The 24,179-nt window shown below is 40.7% G+C and overlaps 1 protein-coding gene across 3 annotated transcripts in view; it reads right to left on the bottom strand.

Moving 5' to 3' along the window:
* PACC1 (proton activated chloride channel 1) overlaps positions 1-23,648 on the bottom strand; it is a 29,623-nt gene extending 5,975 nt beyond the window's left edge. Inside the window, exons 1-7 of one of the 3 annotated variants that reach the window (XM_083379523.1) lie at positions 23,453-23,648; positions 16,334-16,433; positions 14,707-14,904; positions 11,547-11,701; positions 7,036-7,178; positions 1,528-1,672; positions 380-484 (exon numbers count right to left, since the gene is read on the bottom strand). In XM_083379523.1, the coding sequence (XP_083235649.1) occupies positions 380-484; positions 1,528-1,672; positions 7,036-7,178; positions 11,547-11,701; positions 14,707-14,904; positions 16,334-16,433; positions 23,453-23,488 (882 nt within the window). In that variant the 5' untranslated portion in view covers positions 23,489-23,648. Of the gene's footprint in view, positions 1-379; positions 485-1,527; positions 1,673-7,035; positions 7,179-11,546; positions 11,702-14,706; positions 14,911-16,333; positions 16,449-23,452 lie in introns of all 3 variants that reach the window. The other 2 variants (XM_083379522.1, XM_083379524.1) reach the window with 2 other exon arrangements.
* Between the last annotated feature and the right edge of the window lie 531 nt (positions 23,649-24,179).

Raw genomic sequence — 24,179 nt, 5'->3', positions numbered from 1 at the left:
CACTTAACATCTGTTGCAGCATCCCCATGGTCACGATCAAAATTCAGATGCTTGGCCACCGGTTCATATGTATGACAGTTACAGTGTCCTATGATAACCTTTTGTGGCCTTCTGACAAGCAAAGTCAACAGGGAAGCCAGATTCACCTAATGACCGTGTTACTAACAAATGCAGTGAATCACTCAATAACTGGCAAGAAAGGTCATAAAATGGGGCAAAACTTACTTAACAACTGTTGCTTAGCAACAGAAATTTTGGGCTCAATTGTTGTAACACAAGGACTAGCAGTATATCATTTGGAAATAGTGGATCTCCTATTTGTGCTCCTAATTTATACTGGCACCTTACATCCATGCAAAAATGATCCACATTTACTTACATCTTGAACTTCCTGAATAAAAGGATCTTTCCATTCAAACACCACAAAAAATAGCTGGTCAGTGCCAGCTTTTGTCCTCCGTTCAATGTAGTTAACCACACTAATCTGACGAAATAAAGGAAAAAATAGGTAATTATTCATATATAACATACCAAAACACTTTTTAAAAAAGCCCAAGAATCCAAATGCCTTAGAAATAAAAATAAAATTGACAGCCTGCTGTTGTGGGACTAAGTTGAGGAGAAAAATAGGAACTTACCAAGATGTGTAGGAATGAGGCATGCAAACAATACCGGCTTCTAAAAGGTAAGTAAAATGGGGGGAAATTCCCAAAATGGCTGAAGTGTGGAATATAGCCAGCAATAAAACCCTTATTTTTCAAAAAAGCAAAATGGGATAAGCTAAAATACATACAGTACAATACCTTCATGAAAGGCTACACTTTTTTTTCTTTTACAGATAATTGATGGGGAAAATTGCTAGAAAAAAATCTTGAGCAAAAGTCTTAATGATCAGTAGTTCACAGACCTAATTTCTCAAATGTATTTCATTATGAGTTTAATGCATTTCTTAATGGTGGATCATTTTTTCTTTGCTATTTGTTGCCTTCAGATTGCAGAAAAACAAAGGCCAGTACTGTAGTTGTCAGGACCAGCTTTATCATTAAGCAAAGTGAAGGGCTGCCTTAGGGGCAGATACTGGGGAATAAGCAGGCATATATGCTAGTCCATATGAATGGGGGAAATTGTGCTGTGGAACCTGCCTACTATCCCAAGCATTGTGAAAGATACCATCCTATTGTCAGTGCTGAAGATTAAGTTATCAGTTTAGCTAATTTGTGTAACATCTTGAGTTTGGTCGCTGGCATAAAAGTTCCTTAGGAAATCCCTGAATTCCAAGCTAAAATTGTGATTTAAGTATCTAGGGCAAGATTAGGAAAAACTTTACCTATCTGAATACTTTGCTGGTTGATACTTATAATTAGCGAAGAAATTTTGCAAAGTGTTCAGTGTGTACTTTTCCAACCTTTAGTGGTTCACTTTTTCACAAAACTCAAGATGATACAACAACCAACAGCAAACAGAATCCCAGCTATTTGTACAACAGTAAAAGCTGTGTGGTCAGAAAGCCTCATGAGACATCATTACCTCCTGCCTGAATTCAACTGCCATCAAGCCATTTTCTTCTTTAGTTTTCACCAAAGACATTTTGACCCAAGTTCGGAAACCTCCAGAGAATTTCCAACTGGAATAGGAGCTCTCACACACCTTCATAAATTCCGACTTGTTTGGACTGTAATGGGAAGAAATCTTATGTTTAGACAGATTATTATGGTTTACTATGAAGCTTTGTTATCCTGAGGAAGAAAAACGTGTACAGCTCCTGGCTTCACAGATTGTTGCTTTGACTATGATCTTCCTTCAAATCTCTCATTTCAGGTTTCCGAGCATATTTGTAATACTTTTAAACTTGAACATGTTTACAATGCAAAAGTAAACCCATCGGCATCTATGGGAATGGGGCAGCAAATAACAAAAAAGAATTGTAATGCAAATCACAAGGCTTATTTATGTTTGATGTCACAATGCAAGTACAAAAGCTTATGTTTGTGTTGTAATATACATTCTGCCATTTTTTGATTTTCACACTTTGAATTCACATTTATGATGAGCTGAAGCTAACAGAATTCTGTCTTGCCCTAAGAACAGCTACTGAGGTTTTAAAGAATTCAGAATTATTGCATTATTTATCATTTAAACTAGAGTTATGCCTTAAAAGGTCCCGAGTGTCGCGTAACAGAGTGAGCGCCTGTTACTTGTCCCAGCTTCTGCCAACCTAGCAGTTCGAAAGCCGTAAAAATGCAAGTAGAAAAATAGGGACCACTACGGTGGGAAGGTAACAGCGTTCCATGCGCCTTTGGCGTCTAGTCATGCTGGCCACATGACCACGGAGACGTCCTTGGACAAGCGCTGGGTCTTCGGCTTTGAAATGGAGATGAGCACTGGCCCTTAGAGTCGGAAACGACTAGCACACATGTGCGGGGGAACCTTTACCTTTTTTATGCCTTACAATCTTTCCTAGGGCTTTCCAAATATTTTGGTCCTACAATTCCCCTTAGCCCAAGGCAAGATGAACTCTGGTGAAGAAAGGCTGAGCCTTTAGCTCAGAGCCTGTGGAGAAGCCCATTCTGAGAAGAACTGCTACATATACTACTACTTCATCATTATTTTAGCCATTATCCATTGCAGGATGAAGGCCTCCTCCACATGTTTTCAACCAATACAGTCCTGAACTTTCTTTTGCCAATTGGGCCCGCAATATTTGCTAATCTCGTCAATCCATCTTGTTTTAGGTCTCTTTCATGGGCGCTTTTTATCAAGTGGAATCAATTCTATGACTGCCTTGGTCCACCTGACATCAGTTCTACTTGCTATTTGATCACTTCCATTTCATTTACTCACTTTTTTCATAGATATTTTATTGAGTTTTTATAGTTACAAATCTTTAATGCTTAATAAACAATGTGTTGTCTGGGTTCACATATTTACCATTAATAGTAATACAACTTCCATTTCTACTCTATTCTGCTTTTCTAGCCTTTTATAAAAATTATCCCATTTTTGAAAATATTCTGTATCTTTTTTTCCCTTTCATTTTCAATGTGAGCCTATCCATTTCCGCACAATCCAAAATTTTTCTAGTCATATCTTCTTCCGATGGTGTTTCTTCATTTTTCCAATGTTGTGCAAATGTAATTCTTGCTAATACATGTAATATTAAATATATACATTTTGTCATAGTTCTCTGTAATTATACCTAGAAGAAATAGTTCTGATTTAAGATGTATATGCTTTCTTAACATTTTCTGTAACCACGTGTATTTTTGACCAAAATTTTTTTTTGCTTTAGGGCATGTCCACCAAAGGTGATAATACGTTTCTGGCTTTTGCCTACATTTCCAACTAGACATGTTTTGAAACATTTTTGCTAATCTTGCAGGTGGTAAATGCCATCTATAAAACATTTTATATAGATTTTCTTTATAAGTAGCTGCCCTTGTTATTTTATAGTTTCTTTCCCACAAGTTTTGCCATTTTTCTAATTCTACATTGTGTCCAAAAACCTTTGCTCAACTTATCATTGTTTCTTTAACTTGTTCAAGTTTAACAAAAATTTATAAAGTTCTTTAATCAATTTTTCATCTGATGACAGTAGTATCTGGTCAGAGACTGTTTGATCTTTATAAAAAAGCATATGTTTTGGCATATTTTTTGTATCATTTGCATTTGTATGTGTGGCCACCAGTGCTTTTTTTGTAAAAGAAAAAGGTGCCGGAACTCACACATATCATACAATGCGCCTTGCCTACGCTACAAGGTTCCATCCAAAAAAGGTTCCGGAACTCCGTTCTGAGCGTTCTATGAGAAAAAAAGCCCTGGTGGCCACCATGATAGCTCAATGCCCTGTTCTTCCAATTCTTGTTTAGTTTGTAATTTCCCATCATTATTCAAAATCTCTCTGTATGTCACAGTTTTCTCATAGTTGATTAAATTTGGGTGCACAAACGCTTCCATTGTTGAGATCCATCCTGGTATTTTCATATAAATTTTCATTTTTATCTTTTCCCATGTCAGAAGTAAGGCATTTCTTATGTAGTGAATTTTACTCTCTTGATGATATTGTATATTTTTGTTTGTTCTCTAATCCATGTGCAGGTCTTTCTTTCTTGTCTTGTAATGCTGACATGTATCTTTCCATGGCTCTTTGCGCCTTTCATAGCTTTTGTATTAAATATATATACTTATTTAGATGTAATTTCCCTGAAGTTAAAGGAGGTTGATTTCTGAGCACATAAATACCAGCACATAAACTTTGGCTGGTATGCAGCATCAACACCTAAGCCTAACAAGGGTTTTGAGTTGCATACTATACCAGTTTGCTGGTCTTTGCCTTTTTCCTGGCATAAAAGCCTGTTCTGCTATTGTTTGGAAACAAATTCCTCATTGATAGGTTCATATTAAAAATTCCACTGGAAATAACTAATATTTTTTTAAAAAAATTGAGGCACACATGGATTTAATTTTTCAAATAAATAAAAGCTGGAAGAATTAAGCCTCCTAGTTCCATGCAGAGTACATTGGACTATCATGCATTTCAGGTAGAGTAAGTAAAATATGAAAGTAGAAGTTAACATAACAATTTAATTTAGCCTTCTGTTCTTTGAATCTTGGTGTGTGTGTGTGTGTGTGTGTGAAAAATCTCAGAACTTTGCGCTCTTCCAATACATTAGCAAAATTAGTTCCAAGCTCACCTTGGAAAATGCAACATAACCATGAGACTATAACAGGCATGTCAAACTCGCAACGTCACTTGAGGTCGCGTGACGTATTGCAACTTTTTCCCCATTGCTGGCAATGGGGTGGGTGCAGTTTCGGCGTGATGCATCCAGCCCACAGGCCAGCAGTTTGACATGACTGGACTATAACACAAACTGGGCTTTTCTTATGGCCCCAAAGCCACAGTCAGTGTGAAATGTTATCGGGTGGGAAGCATGTAGCTATAAATACGAGGGCAATTTGGAAATAAACCTCCATTTGGTTATCAATGACAAGACACTCGCAGATACAGAACTTTTATTATACACATAGAAAACTACAACATTACATTACTTTTTGACAATCACCATTCAAACAGAGGCACTTGTTAGAAGTCAGCATGCCCCGACGCTTGGTATGGATGCCTCGTTTGAGTTTTTGTAACGTTTCACACTAGACTTCTGAACTGATGGTCAAATCACACTCCATGAACTTCACTAGCAGTACTCCTTTGGCATCTTCACATTTGATGGGATTTTCTATGGCACCACTTCAGGTGTGGTGTTGGTTCACAATAATGCTTGCCCACACACCACTAGACTCACCCAAGAACTTCTGAAGCAGTTCCGTTGGGATGTTTCTGATCACTCCCCCTATAGCCCAGATTTGGCGCTGAGTGACTACTACTAAGGAATTTCAAACCTTGGAAGACGTTATGACAAGTGCCTCACTTTGAATGGTGATTATGTCCAAAAGTAATGTAGTTTTCTAATGTGTATAATAAAATGTTCTGTATCTGCGAGTGTGTCATTGATAACCAAATGGAGGTTTATTTCCGAATGGCCCTCATATGGATAGCTGCCTTTCTGAATGTGAGCTTGCTGCCTGCCTGAAAAAATATGTCCTCTAATGATATGCAGGTCCTTTCTAGTTTTGAACACTATCTGAAATGACATTTAGAGACAAATTTAACTGATAGCAGCAATAGCAGGGGATAAAAAAAAAGTTCAGTAATAATAAGGTACCTAAGATACGCATCAGACACAAATACATGAAAATGAAATGTAAAAATAGTGATTTTATGGATTATAAATCAGTTTTGGAATTTTAACATTTTTGAAATATGTTCAAACAAGCCCACATAGAAAAAGTTAGAGGCAAATTTGTCTTTTCACACAGCGATACTCAAAAGTCAGATGTACAGCTAATAGGGTTAGCCTCACTGCATTTCACCTCTGAAATTTTTCTGTTTGCTTATGGATCATTCTACATTTAAATTCGACACTGTCCCCATTTTGTGCTTTTAAAAATAGAACTATTTCTCTAACTTGCTTCTGACTCTTCCCATACATTAAATAAATATTAGCTCTTTTTTTCTATTCCTAATCTACTGAACTGCTGCTTAGTTACTTCAGGAAATGCTAGCAGGCTGGAAGCAAAACACTTCACTTTGGGGGCCTGCTATTCTTCCTCATCACTCTTACATTTAGGTTTGTCCAAAACAAGCGGTTTGTAGGCAGGGAATCAAGGTGACTTGTGTTTCTTCCATCTATTTTATATCACAATACTATAAAGCTGAGCTAAGACATGATTTGTTGTACACTGGACAGAGCTTTAGATTCCCAATTATTATACCATTCCCCCCCCTCTAAAGTAGATTGTAGAAGAAAAATGGGAGCAAATTAGCAGTGGATTTGCATGCTTACTTGACCGAGTAAGGCCAATCAATTCCCTCTAAAGTAGATTGTAGAAGAAAAATGGGAGCAAATTAGCAGTGGATTTGCATGCTTACTTGACTGAGTAAGGCCAATCAATTCCTACTGTATCTTTCCCCAACCAGAGTGTCCCAAGATATAAATATATAATCATTGATGAGGATTGTGAAAGTTGAAGGCTGGAGATTTGGAAGATACCCAGGAGAAAAGATTTGACTTAGCATAAGTAACCGAGGAGTATTAGATCTGCTCTTCTGTATTTAACTCTCTTTGGTGAACCTTGGAATCTTACTAAAAAAAAAAAAGATCTTCACAGTCATGGATTTGCCCAATCTTTTATGTGTCTCTACTTTCTGATGTGACTGAAAATTAAAGAGGGCCATACCTGTGGATGAATGAGGAGGAAGGACTCACTGGAGAAGAGCCTAATGCTGGGAAAGATTGAGGGCAATAGAAGAAGGGGACGACAGAGAATGAGGTGGCTGGATGGAGTCACTGAAGCAGTAGGCGTGAGCTTAAATGGACTCCAGAAGATGGTAGAGAAAAGGAAAGCCTGGAGGAACATTGTCCATAGGGTCGCGATGGGTCGGACACGACTTTGCAACTAACAACAACAACAACATACCTGTGGAGAAAATCTTGAAATGAAGAAAAAAGAAGATAATCTATTGCACTGAAATCCTGATCAGTCTCATTCAGATGAAACTGCATGAAGACCAATTCCCGTTTCTTCACATCTTGGGGTCCTTTGACAATCACAGCATGTTTCTACAAGTGCAAGCGCAAGGAGAAAAAAATGAACATTGCCTTTTATATGGATGTAAATATTAAGATAGTCCTGACCCTAGAATCCATTCACTCACCAACATTTAAAAAAATAATATTCCAAACCATTCCATTGTTTATATTACAACAGGCTAAATCTAAATTTAGGCAAATGATACTGGCAGATAGAGATTTCTGCTCTTGTCTTCCTACCCCATAGTAATTTTCATAATACCTTCTTCCTATATGTAACATGGTCAGCAAACTGAAGAAAGAAAGAAGGCAGTAGAAGCCTCTTCTCTTCCCTGAGTGTTTGTCCCAGTAAGATCACTTGCCTTCATTCATTCCAGTATCATCCCTTTCATTTGACACACTTTTCTTTGCACACTATTTGCAAAGAAAATGTGTCATCATTGTGATACAAGCTCCACAACTTTTGAACATGTGTCTTCACACACACACAAAGAGGTGGAAATTGTATCATAATTGTGCTTCTGTCATTTTGATGGAAATGCTGTGTCCTGCTTTGAATACATACAGACCAATGGGTAAGGACTTTGTTCATCTTAGCCTTATTCACATTACTATAATTAGTATAGCATAATAACGCTACAGCAGTGTTAACACTGTAGCATAAGTTAATGTTCCAAAGTTGTTTTGCGTCAGGAGCATGTTATACCTGTGTTGAAAAATTGTCAGCTGCTTTCCAAAACCATTTAAAGTGCCGATTTAGGACCTGACATTTTGAGGAACTAATAGGGACCTGTATAGAAACTAAGGTCAGCAAGAAAGGCCCTCAAAGATGCCTTTGTGTTCTCTTGCTTTGCTTCTAATTTATATGCTGTTTGGGTAGGATATTATTATTATTATTATTATTATTATTATTATTATTATTATTATTATTATTATTATTATTATTTAATTTTTATACCGCCCTTCTCCCGAAGGACTCAGGGCGGTGAACAGGGCATATCTTAAAACTACAAAAATACAAAAATTAAAAAAAGAATTAAATTATTGCCCACAATAAAAACAATAAATATATATATAAATATTAAAACCCTAAGTGATTCCCCATCAGGCCAGGCCAGCTTGTTCAAATAAATGGGTCTTTAACCCGCGACGGAAGGAGCGGAGATCTGGTGCCATCCGGAGCTCAACCGGCAGCTGGTTCTACAAAGCCGGAGCGCCCACAGAGAAGGCCCTCCCCCTGGGGGCCACCAGCCGGCATTCTCTGACCGGAGGCACCCTGAGGAGGCCCTCTCTGTGGGAACGCACGGGGCGGAGGGGAGTTGACGCCGGCAGCAGGTGGTCCCCGAGGTATTCCGGACCCATGCCATGTAAGGACTTAAAGACCATCACTAAGACCTTGAACCTCACCCGGAAGACAACTGGTAACCAATGCAGCTCGCGGAGCAAAGGTGTAACATGGGAGTACCGGGAAACTCCCAAGACAACTCTCGCGGCCGCATTCTGTACCAGTTGGAGCCTCCGAGTGGTCTTCAAGGGAAGCCCCATGTAGAGAGCATTGCAATAGTCAAGACGAGAGGTCACGAGCGCATGAGTGACCGTACACAGGGCATCCCGGTCCAGATAGGGCTGCAACTGCCACACCAGGCGAACCTGTGCGAAAGCCCCCCTGGTCACGGCTACTACATGATCTTCTAAGGTGAGCCGTGCATCAAGGAGGACTCCCAAGTTGCGAGCCCTATCTACGGGGGGTAAAGACTCACCCCCCATAGAAAGTGATGGGACGTTTTGAATGTCCTGGGATGCCGGAATGTACAGCCACTCAGTCTTGTCAGGGTTGAGTTGAAGTCTGTTCCTCCCCATCCAGACCCGAACCGCCTCCAGGCAACGGGACATCACAGCGAGGGCATCACTGGGGTGGTTTGGGGTCGAAATGAAAAGTTGGGTATCATCAGCATATTGATGATACCCAACTCCAAAACCACGAATGATCTCACCCAGCGGTTTCATGTAGATGTTGAACAGGAGAGGCGAGAGAACCGAACCCTGAGGAACTCCACAAACGAGAGACCTAGGGGCCGATCTCTGCCCCCCTGCCAACACCGACTGCGAACGTCCCAGGAGATAGGAGGAGAACCACCGAAGAACTGTGCCTCCCACTCCCAATCCCCTGAGATGCCGCAGCAGGATACCATGGTCGATGGTATCGAAAGCCGCCGAGAGGTCTAATAGGACCAGGACAGAGGAATATCCCCTATCCCGGGCCCTCCAGAGATCATTCACCAGAGCGACCAATGCCGTCTCCGTGCTGTACCCGGGCCTGAAACCCGATTGGTACGGGTCCAGATAATCCGCTTCATCCAGGACCAGAGGGAGCTGATGCGCCACCACACTCTCAACAACCTTCGCAAGAAAGCGAAGGTTGGAGACTGGACGAAAGTTGTTCAAGATAGCTGGGTCCAAGGCAGGCTTCTTGAGGAGAGGTCTCACCACCGCCTCCTTCAAGACGGTGGGGAAATTACCCTCACTCAAAGAAGCAGATATCACCGCCTGGAACCAGCCTCGTGTCCTCTCCCTGGCTGCATAAACCAGCCAGGAAGGGCACGGATCCAATAAACATGTGGTGGAGCTCAACCTCCCCATAATCCTGTCCACTTCATCAGGGGTCACAGAATCAAACTCCTCCCAGATAACATTGACAAGACCGCCCGTGTCCTGATCGTCAGACTCTGCCCAGCTGGAGTCCAAACCGGTCCAAATCCGAGCGATTTTATCCGACAGATGTTGACCAAACTCCTCGGCACGACCCTGCAAGGGATCCTCCCTCACCTCCTGATTAAGGAGGGAGCGAGTCACCCTAAACAGGGCGGCCGGGCGATTATCTGCGGACGTGATGAGGGCAGGGAAGTAATTGCACCTCGCTGCCCTCATCGCTGCGAGATAAGACCTAATATAGGTTCTTAATCGCAACCGGTCGGATTCGGATCGGCTGGACCTCCAGCAGCTCTCTAGGCCCCGTTTCCGACGCTTCATCTCCCGGAGCTCCGCGGAGAACCATGGAGCTCGATGGGATCTGCACCGGGTCAGGGGCCACAGGGGTACAACTCGGTCCAGTGCCTCAGTGGCTGCCCTTTCCCAGGCTTCCACTAAGGCATCCGCCGAGCTGTGAGCGACGGAGGCAGGTGGGGATCCCAGCGCTGCCTGGAACCCGAGAGGGTCCATTAAGCGTCTGGGGCGGTACCATCTAGTTGGTTCCGCATCCCCACGGTGGGGGGTGGCAAGACGGAAGACCAGCCGCAGGAGGGGATGATCGGTCCATGACAGGGGCATAATAAATGGAGAACCCCCACCAAGATCATCCAACCACCGTCCAGATAAAAAAACCAAGTCAAGGGTGTGGCCTCCCTCATGAGTTGGTTCAGAAATTACCTGCGTCAGGTCCATGGCCGTCATGGAAGCCATGAACTCCCGGGCTAACTCAGATGACCCTCCCAGGGATGGTAGATTGAAGTCACCCAAAACTAGAAGTTTGGGGAACTCAATCACCAAACCGGAGAGGACATCGAGTAGCACGGGCAGGGCTGCCGCTGTGTGACTAGGCGAAACGTACACCAGCAGCAAGCCCAACTGCGCCCCCGAACCAAACCTCAAAAAGAGAGACTCACACCCGACTATCTGAGGAACGGTGGTCTCCCGCGGACATAAGGTCTCCCTAATAACAACCGCCACTCCCCCACCCCTACCTTGAGCCCGAGGCCGGTGTAACGCTCGGAAACCTGGTGGGCAAAGGTCAACCAAAGGGACCCCACCCTCTGGACCCAACCAGGTCTCGGTGATACAAGCCAGGTCCGCATGCTCACCCTCCACCAGATCCCGCACAAGGGGAGCCTTATTAACCACGGACCTGGCATTCAGGTACACCAGCCGGAGCTCAGGAGGCTGCACATCCTCGCTCCCGGCACCTCGGGGAAGAACCAGAGGGTCGGAGTGCCTCACCGCTCGCAAACAGCGGAGACGGCCCTCCCGGTAACGATACGGCCCTCTGTCCATACGCCTGCTGCCATACCCCAGTGTCGTGGGAATCGGTAATCCCACGACCCGCTCCAGAGCCCCAGATGTAACCACAACCCGCTCCCCCCGAACGCCGTCAGACCCAGGCCTGGCCTGCAACACGGTTGTATGGCCACCCCCCACAGCCAGACAACCACTACCCCCCACCCCCCTCCCCAACCCCCTAAAAAATTTGACTAAAAAGTTAACCAGGGGCCTCTTATTAAATTTATATCGAGAGCCCCTGGTCTTACCCGGATAGTGCAGTATGAATATCATACTAGCTCCTGCTTTGTGCTGAGGCATCTCCACTATGCACAGAGTGGACTTTATGTTCTCTTTAATTATTACCTTGTTTGCATTAGTAAACGGATCTGTGTAGTTGATTCTCTGGGTAATGCATTCAATTTTCCCTGGCTGGCCTGGGTTGACCAGAGGTGGAATGTAATCATAGTAATGATGCTTGCAGGTTAGCAGTTCAGCTTTGCCTGGATAGAGGGCAATACCTATTTTTGAAAAACAGTTTTATATTTGAAATTAATGGAATCAATTCCCATGCCATGCCAAGCCCATCACATGCTTAACTCTGTAAGCAAACAATATTGCCATTATCCATAATACAAAATGTAATATGGTGATCAAAATGGGGAGACCTTTAAGCTAACCTGGAAGATAATAGTACAAAATCCACTTTTATTCAAAACATTTGAGAGGGACCATTCAGTTCAATAGCACAGCACAGACTATTTCAGAAAGATTAACCACCTGCATTTCTAAAGGAAAGTCTCTATCCAATATGCTATAGAACTACTGATAGTCTCAAGGGGAGATAAATGAATAGCACAACAGTACGAAGCTGTAGTTTAAAAGGCCATTATTTGTCCCATAAGTGAAGATGTGAATCAGTCAAACATACGAGAGGAAACAAAAGGGGCACTTGGCAACACTTTCTGAAGTAAAAATCTGACACTAATGGGAGCAGCCCCGAGACACAAAGCTGCTTTTAACTACATAGCCCTGTCCAAGATTCTTAGTCATACTGAAGTGCAACTGACTCTAATCAGGTTCTCACACTCAAGTGAATAAGGATACCTGCTGGTCTGATTTGTCCAAAGCATTACATTATACTAAAGATATAACTTCAGCTACGATATCCAGATTATTATGGCTAGTTCCACAAATGATACAATGCTGGTGTGGATGCACCTACAACATGAACATGTACTCATTGTTGGTATCCCTTTATGGTGCTTATATGTCAAAGAACTGTATGACTATATTGATCAATTGTGGAAATAAGTCCATGGTTTACACATACACTGGAATATGAATACCCTTAGAATAAAATGGAGTACAATGTTGGAGATGGGCTTTTCAACACAGAGAGAGGAAGAAATATTAACTTGGAGATTACATTACAGAAAGCTAATGAAACGGGATTTCACACCAATTTCTGGAATCTCCTAGTGAGGTAAGAGTGCAAATATTATTAAACAGCCCTCTCTTCTCGCACTACATATAAACCCACATACTGGGTTTACACATTGTGCTACACTATGATTTGATGTATAATGCCTTTGTGTGGAGTGAATAAATATCACACTTACAGGAGCTATTTTCTTTATTTGTAATTAATTAAAATAAAATAAAAAATAAAATAAAATTAATTAAATTTAATTCTAATCAAATTAGAATGAAAGAACTCTGAGCATTGTTCTGATTATAAGAAATGAATGGAGAGGACAGATAATACTGGTAAACCTAAGCTTTCTTCAATTCCTATAGTTTAAGATACTTATTAAAACAACTCACAAATCTTTACTGATCAAGTGGAAATCCCCAGGTATCTAGCAAATGATCTAGTCACAGCTGCTGCCTACCCCTTTAATACAGGCACATTAAGGGCATGGTTTTGGATCCTGTCACATCTAATGGCTCCTCATCCAACTCAGAGGAAGATTGGAACAGTGTTCTCACCTCACAAGAAAACTACATCGAATAAGAATATACAAACACGAAGCTGATGGAGAAGAATCTTCTCTTCCTCAGCAATCTGCCCTACAGCAGATCCTATAGTACATTATAATTCATCTTCCATAAATCTATGGTGAATTGTTGAAAGAAAGGTGCTATGAGCATAGTTTCACTGCTGTAACTCCCTAATTGTAAACAAATCTTTATTACACATTTCTGCTAAATGGCCTCTGTGCTATTCAGAAGAACAACTCAGACTACAACATGGCTTTAATCCAGCAACCTTTAGCACAGAAGCTTCTATTAAAAAATTGTTCCACAGTGAGATAATGTGTACATTAGTCATTTTTCCTCACCACTGGCTGTCTTGACTATGATTGATGGACTGATTAGATTTCATTGGTTCTAGAAGGTGCATGTTGTCTGTCTCCAAATAAAACAATCTGCATGACCCAAGGAAGGGAAAGGCAATTGTATATGGCTCCCAACCCATTCTACAGCCTCCAAGTTCCCCAACATCACCCTATCAAAATTCTGCAAAATTCTCATTGTGGGTGGGATCACTTCTTCTTCACTCCTCTTAATGAACAAAACCGACAAATAGATATGTGAAGTTTTTGGCAGGTTGAACAAAAGTACTTCAGTTTTAACACATGCTGGAAATTTAAGCATGTTTGACCTCCTAGAAAATGCCATCTAATTGCTCTTATGTTCCCAGGAATTTTTGGAAGCCTTTTTTAAAAAAATTAAGTCCACTCTATTGCTAAAAAGTAAAAAAAAACAAAAAACTATGAAACAACCAAAAAAAACAATGAATGTGAAATAACATTAGGTTGGATTCACACAATAAATCACAGTGTAATCTAAATTTTGGGTTACTTCTAATTGTTGTTATAATCCATCATGTCAATCCTATCTTCTGGTGACTACAGGAAGAAGTCCATGTGGTTTTCTTAGCAACATTTTTTGATTCCCTCTCATCTCCTTCCTAAGGCTGAGAAAGAGTGACTGGTCCAAAGTCAGTGCTTTTAACCACTCCAAGAAAGTGGCTCTTTGACTTTAAAAGATGGATAAAATGAGCCATTGTGATTTATAAAACACTGTTTATATATGAACTGGGCCACTGTGACTTGTTCAAGAAATCTTAATGAAAATCATAGTTTACCACAATGCATGAACCTAGCCAAAGATTTCAGTTAGAGTACAAAAGTGTAAATTTATATAATATTGCTCTGCTCATAGATTCATATTCTAGCCCAAACTTCTGAATTTCCAAAGCCTTCAACAGAATTTGCAGAACTACAGCTCCCAGAATTCCTTAGAGAAACTTCACCTTTATAAAGATAGCATATGTACTGCACAAGTTTAGATTTAAGTCATCAAGAGTTGCTTTATCGAGGAGATGGGCAGATTTAATAAAAAAACAAATAAATAGCAGTTAAGACAAATAGCAGTAATGGCAATCCTTTAATTCCAAGGATAACTGCAGATGCTACCTGATTCCCCAGAAAATATGCTATCCACCCTCTGGTCTTACCAGGAGCATCGTAAGTGGGCACTTCTTTGAATGAGACTGACATCACTGGATGCTTGAGTTTCTCCCTAAAGTCAGCAATGGTTTGATAAGCCAAAAAAATGGCCACTGCCATAAGCACCAAATATATGAAGAGAAGTATTGCAGAGAAGACATTTTTCAGGCAGGACTTGCTGAAACGCACTGAAGGGCTGCTACCATCTAGGACTAAAGATAATATTAATTTGAAAATGCATTTATTTATTTATTTATTTATTTATTTATTTATTTATTTATTTATTTATTTATTTAGCATATGGCATACAATGGCAGGAAAATCTATAAATGCTAGACACAGTGCAGTCCTGACAGCCTAAATTGCTAGTTCATTCTGTTTGGCACTTGCATGCCTATCCTTGGTGCACTGCAGGTGGTGAACTAGCTTCAACTGACTAGCGTTGCTCAGGTTGCTGGCTCTTCTAGGCTCCTCCAGTCTCACCTCGCCTTCTGCCTCGTGTTGCGCTGTCTTGCATCTGGCCAGGTCCAGCACTGGCTTCCATTCTCCGTGCACACAAATGGAGCTAGGTTTTTCCCACCGAAGTGGTACCCATTTATCTACTTGCAATATTGCATGCTTTCAAACTGCTGGGTGAGCAGGAGCTGGGGAGTGAGCAGTGGGAGCTCACCCTGTTCTCACGGAGCCGGGCTTGAACCACCAGCCTGCAGACCTTTTCTTGTCCACAGTTCCAGCATCATTAAGCCATTATGCCACTGCAGTACCTAATGGACTATAGTTGCCTCTTGCGAAAGAGGCCAGATTCAAAACTCTGAATCTGATGGAGAGTATTTGGAAAGTCAGATCCTATTTTCTTCTTGCGTAGAAAGAATGCAGAAGAAAATCAATTATTTTGCTTTTGAAGCAGCATTTTTCAGCATCTAAGGCCACAGAAAACATGTCTTTCATGCAACCATTTCATTAGAGATGGTGGGGCTAGAAATTTTAGACCATTAAAAAGAGACTTTTTAAAATATTGGGTTGCTGTTATTTTTAAAACAATAAGCCTGTCCAAAACTTATTTCTTTAAATCTGTGAAAAACTATGCCCTTGCATGCTGAAAAAAGGAATGTGGGGCAGAGGTGAATAACATTTGCTATGCAGCAACTTTGGATTAAATTCCAAAAGGTGTTTCTGAGCATGTAAACTGTGAATTGTTATAGAAGGTTTCTACAACAATTTAAAGTAGTTCCATGTTTTCATGGGATACCATTACTGCCATATGATTCTAGAATGCAGCTGTTTAAATAGTTGCTAACAGCCACTGTAGATGGGCCTTCAAAAGGTCCAAAACACTATATAATCCTATTGTCTACCCTTGATGTAGTGATCAGCTTTCTCCACATTTTGAGTGTCTAAGTACCGTATTCCTGGGGTGTGCTACCACAGACAGAATATTCATTGCAAAGGAAACCCTTCCCTCACCTTCTAGCTTATATGCCTTATATCTGTCTTTCACAAATAGCAACTCTCTCTTGATACTTTGGAGAGATGTCATTGCTTTGAATATTACTTGTCAATCGGTAACAATATCCAACAAGAGCTTAGGATGCTCCACTGTGAATTATTCAATTTGACAAGATCAGAAGGCCTCACCTGGAAGGATTGTTGAGCTGGTATCTTCCTGATCCTCTTCATCTAAGAGTTCATCTGTTGGTTCAGAATTTGCAGGTGCACACTCCATATCTTCATTTAGCTGCAAACAGAATTACTGCTGCTCAGTATTAAATGCTGTAATATTACTGGGCTGTAGTTGGCATATTACTGGGCTCAAATGTAAATATTAGCTACCTCAGTAGACCATTCTTATTCTAATCACTTCATATCTTACAGACTCTCTATTATGGCTGTTCTATACATGCTTAAAGCATGCAGGAAGCACGCATTACAGCTTGTTGAAACGAAGCAAACATGGGATGGGTGATCTTGGGTTCTATGATGGATTAACACTGACCCCTGTGGAAAAAAACCAAAAGTTTCTGTTTGACTCTTAGGAAGTACTATCTTACTAAACACACACCACTTTAACCACAATTGTGAACAGCTAGGAACAGCACAGCTAGGAAATAATTTGAGTTCTTAGATGATACAACTGAGTACACATTAACGTCATGCTATAATTGCTACATCCAAAATTCAAATTCCCACTGAACTACAGAGTTCTCGGGGTAACTTTGGCCCTGTTACTACTCTCTCTTCATGCCAGTGCTTTTATGTTTCATTTCAAATGACCACAATAAACAAATGGCCAAAGACTTTTTCTTGCATCAATATAGGCTAGATGCGTTCTTGCTCTTTCCCTCAAAGCTAATGGCTCAAGCTGTCAGGACGATTTTTATCTATGTCTCAAGCTTGTCATGTCTGACAATCCCTGCACACTGCACTGCACAGCAATCTCAAGAACTGGGTGAAAATAAAGGAAGTCATCTCAGAAAAAAAAATCTAGCTTTCGTTTCTTGGCGCTCTCCGTGTTCTAAAACAAGCAGCTGAATCATAATGTAGTATTTTTTTCTCCCATTCCCCACTAATCGGGCCATTTTTTTAATGTTACTTTTGCAAATGTTTTTAAAAGGCCTTTTCCAGGCCTTCCTGCTACCACATTTCAACTTGATTTTCCGTGGGACAGGAATAGGAGATTGCTACATGGATGAGCCTCACTCCAGAGCAAGAGGCGCTGAACTCCAACAAATACCCCACAAAGAATTCGTTTCTTTTTCCAGGCTGCTTGCTGGGATTGTATTACTTCTGAAGGTTTGTATCTTGTTCAGCTGAAAGCAGGGATTCTGCTGATGTTGCAACTGTTAGGCTTCCCAATCAGGTCTTGACAGTAAATCACTTCTTACCAGCATTTTATCATTCAGCTCACCACCTTGACTTGAGTTGGCAGAAGCCTCATAGACACAGAGGCATCAAAGCATAAACATATCTAAGAATCTGATGGATTTTATAGTTTCTGGGGGCCATAACTAGACTGTTTTAGGAACTGTCCATGAGACTGGCCATACCTTCATCTGGCATTTGCCTTGGAGTGGAGAAGTTGATGGATAGGAATCCCAGAAGTGATGCCTTGTCATGAATGGTTCTGTATCTAGTCAAATAGATGTATATCACAGCATGGCCTCCTCTCTGAAGACAGAGTTCAGAGTTCCCTCCACCTCCAGAAGTTAATGATCTAACTGGTTTTGAAGTAGCTCTGGGGGATGTTTCTTATATATGACCAACCACTCTAATAACAATTTAGTTAGGTGTTCCAGATATTGCATTGTGATTCTGTCCTGTTTCTGAGACAAAAATGCCTCAAGGTATATGGAGTACATGTGGAAAAAGGAGCACAAAGGCCAGCAGCTTAAACAACAATAATACAATTTTGAAATGGATACAGCTGAACATAGCATAAGCACCATTACAAAGTATGTGGAGAAGTCATTGGAGAGGAAAAGAAGTAAAATATGGAATCCCATGCACACAGAATTGGCCAGTGGAACTCTTAAGGGCTGCCAGGTAGAAGATGTAACTTTTGTTGCTGGTAATGTCCTAGTATTGTTTCATGAAGATTTCCCATGGTTCTTCATGAATAATAATAATACACCCCTACTGGGCTTCATAATGCCTAAAATGTCCAGCGTACCATCTAATAAGATCTGTTTGAACTTGTTCCACTGCTGATTTGTGGAGGAAATGAATAAGGTTCTTCAATTTAGTCACACTGCAATTTGCTTGTTAGATTCCCTCTCTAGCTGACAAATGATCTCTTAGATAAGATCCCTCTACAACAGAAGAGTTCCTCCTTCCTTAAAAGAGAAGATGGTGAAGCCTTTGCTTGAGAAACTACCTCCAAACTGGATTGATTTTACTGACGATAAATATTCCTGGCTTGTCTAATATTTTATATTTAAGCAAGCCAGTAGAAAAACCAATGGTCCTTTTGAAGATATGGATTAGCTAGATCCTTTCCAGTCTCTCTTCAGACCTAGATATGGCACAGAGGGGGTTTCCATTATTTTGATGGGTGATCCTTATGAGTGACAGATATGGCAGTATGCTTCTATTGATACTCTCTCAGTGGCTTCTAATATTATTGATCATCATATCTTTTGGAACTTCTGTGGGAGCTGTAGGCTAGAGATCCCAAATTTCTGATGCTTTTACTCTTGTCTCTCTAGGTATTTCTAGGTGGTGGCATTGGAACTGTCCCAAGATTTTATCTTGTTTCCCAGTAACTGTATGAGTTATTTGGAAGGATTATGCCTGATTTAGTATCAGTTGCAACTAGCATGTTGAAGATTCCCAGCTATAGTACACTTTTTCTACAAGCTCAATATTGATGTTCGAGCACCTTTATACAATATCAGATAAAAGGGACTGAATAGGGGAGAAACAGAATTCAGTCAAGACAAGTTGTTGGTGATTCCTGGAATAGATTTCAAGTTTTAAGTGAAATACCTGTTCTGGATGGAGCACGCTCCCCCTATGGAATAGGTTTGCTGTTTGGGAATTGTCTTGTATCCAACTTTGACTTATGTAACCTAAGGTTGGATTATTACAATGAGCTTTCTATGTCTCCCTCTGTAAGACAGTTCAGAAATTGTAGCTGGTTCAGAATGCAACAGCATATTTGTGACCTTGCTTGTTGCTTGTTGAATTCCAATGCAAGATTACCATTTTGCTATATAAAATTTGACATGATTTAAATCCAGATGGTTAGGCACAGCTTTGGGATTTTTTTTGCAGATCCTGCTAAATCAACAGGGTAGAACAATTTGCCCCTAGAATTGCAACAGAGTGCCTATTTATAACAGCTTTCGATGGCAAGATGGGTGGACCATAAATTTAATATCAATAATAAATAAATCTTCTAACTAAGGCCTTTTAGATGTGCAGAATCGTTTTATGCTGTTGGTCATACTGTATGGCAGTTAATTAAAACCAAAAAAGAATAAGTTGCCTAGAATTATTGGAGACAGCAATATCTACTGTATATTTATTTATATGTTTAAATCATTGCCATGAGGTGTGGCCCACACAGCCATCAAAATATTGCTTAGTACTGCTTCAATATCTGAGCAATCTTTGGATCCAGCATATTATTCATTCTATTCCATTTCCCTTCACTATCATCCTTCTGTTTTCCCCTCCTTGTGAGCTTCTCAAATGCATCTGGTTAGATTTAGTCAGACCAGAATGCTGGAATTTACAAAAGCTGTTATGTTCTTGTAAGGATATTTGAAATCTTTACTTGGATCTGTGGGTTTATATCACCACTATATATCAGACACAAATAATGAGTGGCATTTATATCATATTATTTTTTATTATTAATTGCCTATAAGAAGATCTAACAGGGTGCTCTGTAATTTCGAGTTTCCGTTTATTTAATTCTTAGGTCCAGTGGAAGAGAAACTGGAATTTCCTTTTAATTAGTTGGATTAGTGTTCTGGGAAATACATAGGAAATATATTCCATGTAACTCAGGAGACTCACTTTATTTCTGAATAAATGTGCACTGGTTCAAATCTCAGCCCCCTTTCCCATTTACAAGGATGTGAGAAAAACACCAATCTCCTTTCATCTTTAAAGGTTTAAAGGGAGAGCAAATGGTATTTCTTTTCCATGCATCTCAGCAACAAACCTACCTAACTACCTACCACTTCCCCATTCCATTTTTGAACCATGACTTTTTTTTTAAATGTTGCCTAACAATACTTTCAGTTTGCCTGGGTCAGCCCTCACCCTTTTAGTTATTTTCTTGGTTAAAAACTTCAGATGAATTCCAAATTAGCTCTCTTCTTTCTTTGCAAGTGTCTAGGAACTCCTAACCTAACCAAAGTTCAGAAAATGATTAATGTTAAGCCATAGAATCCCTTGACTCTTGAAACGATGGCTGCTCTCAGTAACCTCACAGTTTGTGCTCTTAACACTTATATCATTGCTTCTGTAGCCAAAACTTGGGGAAACCTCAAGGTTTACTAAAGAACACTCAAAACCCCTAACCCTTCTCTGGATCCTTGCTCCTCTGAAAAAGAGTTAAGTGAAGAGAGATTCAGTGTGAACAGAATAACAATGTCAACTAGGGGGGAAAAAATTGAGGGTGAAGGAGAGAGGAGAATCTCCTGGAAGACGCCTGCTACTCATATGGAGTCCCAAACAGAAATGTTCCACACTGCAACCACAATTTGTTGTAGCAACAACCCTTTGTAAAAGAAATGAATATTCTTTTACAGTGCTCCTGACTGAAGACAAATATTTTTCCTCAGTACGTGAATATAAAAGCTACAACAAAATGGATTAAAATTATTCTATAAAATCATCTGGTGTTTAAGGTGTTACGGAACGTTTTGGTTTCCCTGTCAGATTTAAAAAAACTAAACTGTTGCCACAGTTAGCAGCCTTTCTTAAGCTGATGCTATCCAGAGATGCTATCCAACTCCATCATCCAAGCCAGTCTCCTGATTGACTGATGGAGTGGTAATTCAAAGCACCTGGACAGCGTCTTCTTAAGGAAAGCTGAGGGAGAAGCAGATAAGCAGACTTATGATTGCAGCAGCTGATTTATTGATATGCAAAACAAGAAGCCGAAAGCTCTGTCAAAGTGACCAGCAGAGAGAACTTGTCAACACAGCTCAGATAGTCTGACAAAGGCTAAGTGAATGCAAACACACAGCCAATTTCCTGAACTTTCTAAAAATGCATTTGAAAGTGTGTATCTGTCTGTAATAGGCTTGTTTATCTTGACAGCCAGCAGTACCCCCTCACCTTCCTTTTCCTGCCTATTTGCTCTCACACAGGTCTGCCAAGCAGATAAGCAATGCAGCAACTTAAAAGCTGTTGCATGCAAATGGCAGCACAATATTTTTTTTCCTTAAAATATGCTCAGAGAAATAAAACACTAAGCAATCATTAGAATTAAAAAGAAAATGGAAGTTAAAATTCATGCTTTAAGCAAGCTTCATTTACTGTGAAAATCCAAAGGAAAAGAGAGGGTAAATTTCAATTCTATGGGAATGAAGAGTGAAACCTATAGAAAACAAAAGCAGCCTTAACTATGTTAGGTACCATATGGATAACATCTCCTTGCAGAATTACTGAAATAGTCTTTCTAAAACCAGTGCTCTCCAGATGTGTTGACCTATAATATTCATCAGTCATGGGAAAGGGGAGAAGAGTATAAATTCCTTAAACTTACTGGGAGTTTACTTCTGAGTAAACAGATAATGACAACCCACAAAGCCAAGAACATATGACACTTTAGAAACATAGATACAGGTTAGTTTCTTGGAATCCTTAATTACTGCCCTATATTGGCAGTTGCATATAATTTTCTAAAATGTTCTTCAAATGGAACATATGTAGTGTCTAATGAAGACAAATTGAAGTTTGTTGACTTTCACATAATCAGAACATCTGTCAACCCCTTGCTTTGTTTACTGTGTTCATGAAGTTTCAACAAGAGTTTTGGAAGACTCTAAAGCCAGGATATTGGTCTTATTTCAATTGCATAATAAAAATTTTTGCTGTAATCTATTTTTTTAGTTTTTTTTCTTTAAACACTACTTTTAAGGTTCTTCCTGGAGAAGTGAACATGTTAGACTGACAGTAACAGCAAAAATCTTAAGGCATCTGTAAGACTAATATTTACTATGACACATAACTCTTTGTACGTCAAGAAAACTTGCAAGCTAGAATTCTCTGGAAGTTGAAGTCCATACATCTTAAAATTGCCAAGGTTGAAAAAAAAAACACTGCTGCACACTATCTTTGAAGAAAGGTTGCTAAAGATACAGGTAATGAGTCACCCGGCCCAGATGGTGAAACAGGCAGCATATAAATTGAATAAATAAAATTAAAATGCTCTGGAAGCTGCATCAAAGTTGGAGGGCAGGGGAGTGGAGGTTCGGGTTAACAAAGCCTATTTCCGAATTCTTGCCATCTTGCCTAAAAAAAACCCCTTTAAATTCTGGGGGAAGAAATCAACCTAATGCAATCCAGTCCTACTAAACTTTAATAAGAAAAAAAGCTCCCGGCTTTGAATGGGCTTGTTACTACGTACTAAAATTCTGCATTAACAGGAGCTCAGTCCACAGTTTGTTCAAAGGGCATCCCCTCTGCCTGCATGGAGCTCTGCAAGGGTCTGACCTGCTCTCCCCTTAAGTTGCGGGAGCTGGACTCGCTTCCGACGCATCCACAGCGGCAATGCCCGAACGACCAATTAATGGGACAACGCCGAGGATACCCACACTTATAGCGTAAAGGGGCACACCTATTATGCACGTGTGCCCCAATGCATCCCTTTGTCTAATACGACATCCACAGGCTTGTACTATTTATTACTCTGGAGTAAGTCTCGTTGAACTTGGCGGGACTCACTTCCGAAGTTTATACGGTTGTTGTTGCTGTTGCTTGCTTGCCAGTGAACGCGCAAAGGCATGGTCTTTTCCAGGGGTCTTCAAACTTGGCAACTTTAAGACTTGTGGACTTCAACTCCCAGAATTCCTCAGCCAGCATGCCTGGCTGAGGAATTCTGGGAGTTGAAGTCCACAAGTCTTAAAGTTGCCAAGTTTGAAGATCCCTGGTCTTTTCGGTGCAGGCTAATTGTTTCTCGACGCTGCCAAGTTGTAACGTTAAGCGCCGGCCGCGTACAAAGCCTCGCCTACTGCAGGCACCTCGTAGCAGCAGAGTGCAAATACTGCGCCTCCCTCCCCGCTTTGCTCCCAATACCTCTTGATAAGATGGCGAGCTCTCTGGTCCAATCATGGCACCGGCGAAAAGAGAGCGCAGGGGAGAGCCGGATCAAACAGCGGCATCTATTAAGATAAAGCGGGGAGCGGAGACGAAATCTAAGAAACAGCCATCCGCACGCCGCGCTTCACTCCTCACCAAGCGCACGGACATGACCCGACCAATAGCGCAAGCGCATGTAACGCACCAACTCCGCAAGGTGCCGCTAGTTTATCTTCTTCCACCGCTCTGGCCATTACTGCTATAATGTATTGCTGACACCGGTTGCGGAAGAGAAGTCGAAGCAGAAAGGCCGCTGGGAGATGTAGTTTATTATAAAGTAACGCTCTCTTGGCGTCTCAAGAAGCTTTATACTGGATAAAGCTTTATATGGATAAATTATATTCAAAACAAATATGGGACTAAAAAGTTCCATTTAGCTTATGAGTAGATTTTAGTGGGATATTGTTATTGGTACGTTGTTTGTAGTTGTGTTAAAAGAGAGTTAAAGCGCATTATGAATTTGGTTAATTGTATATTATGCATAATTTTTATTTAGAATATGATTATTGTAACTATAATCCTGTATTTAGCTCTGGGAAGTGGGGGGGAAGTGGGTGGGTTTGGGGTGGGAGGGATTTGGGGATATATTGTAAAATTTTGTTTTTGTAAAACTCTTTAATTAAAAAAAAGAAGCTTTATACTTAACCGGATACTGTTCGGCCGG

The sequence above is a fragment of the Vipera ursinii genome, assembly GCF_947247035.1.
Source record: "Vipera ursinii genome assembly, chromosome: 1".
NCBI lineage: Eukaryota > Metazoa > Chordata > Lepidosauria > Squamata > Viperidae > Vipera > Vipera ursinii.
This window is presented reverse-complemented; position numbering and strand designations above follow the sequence as displayed.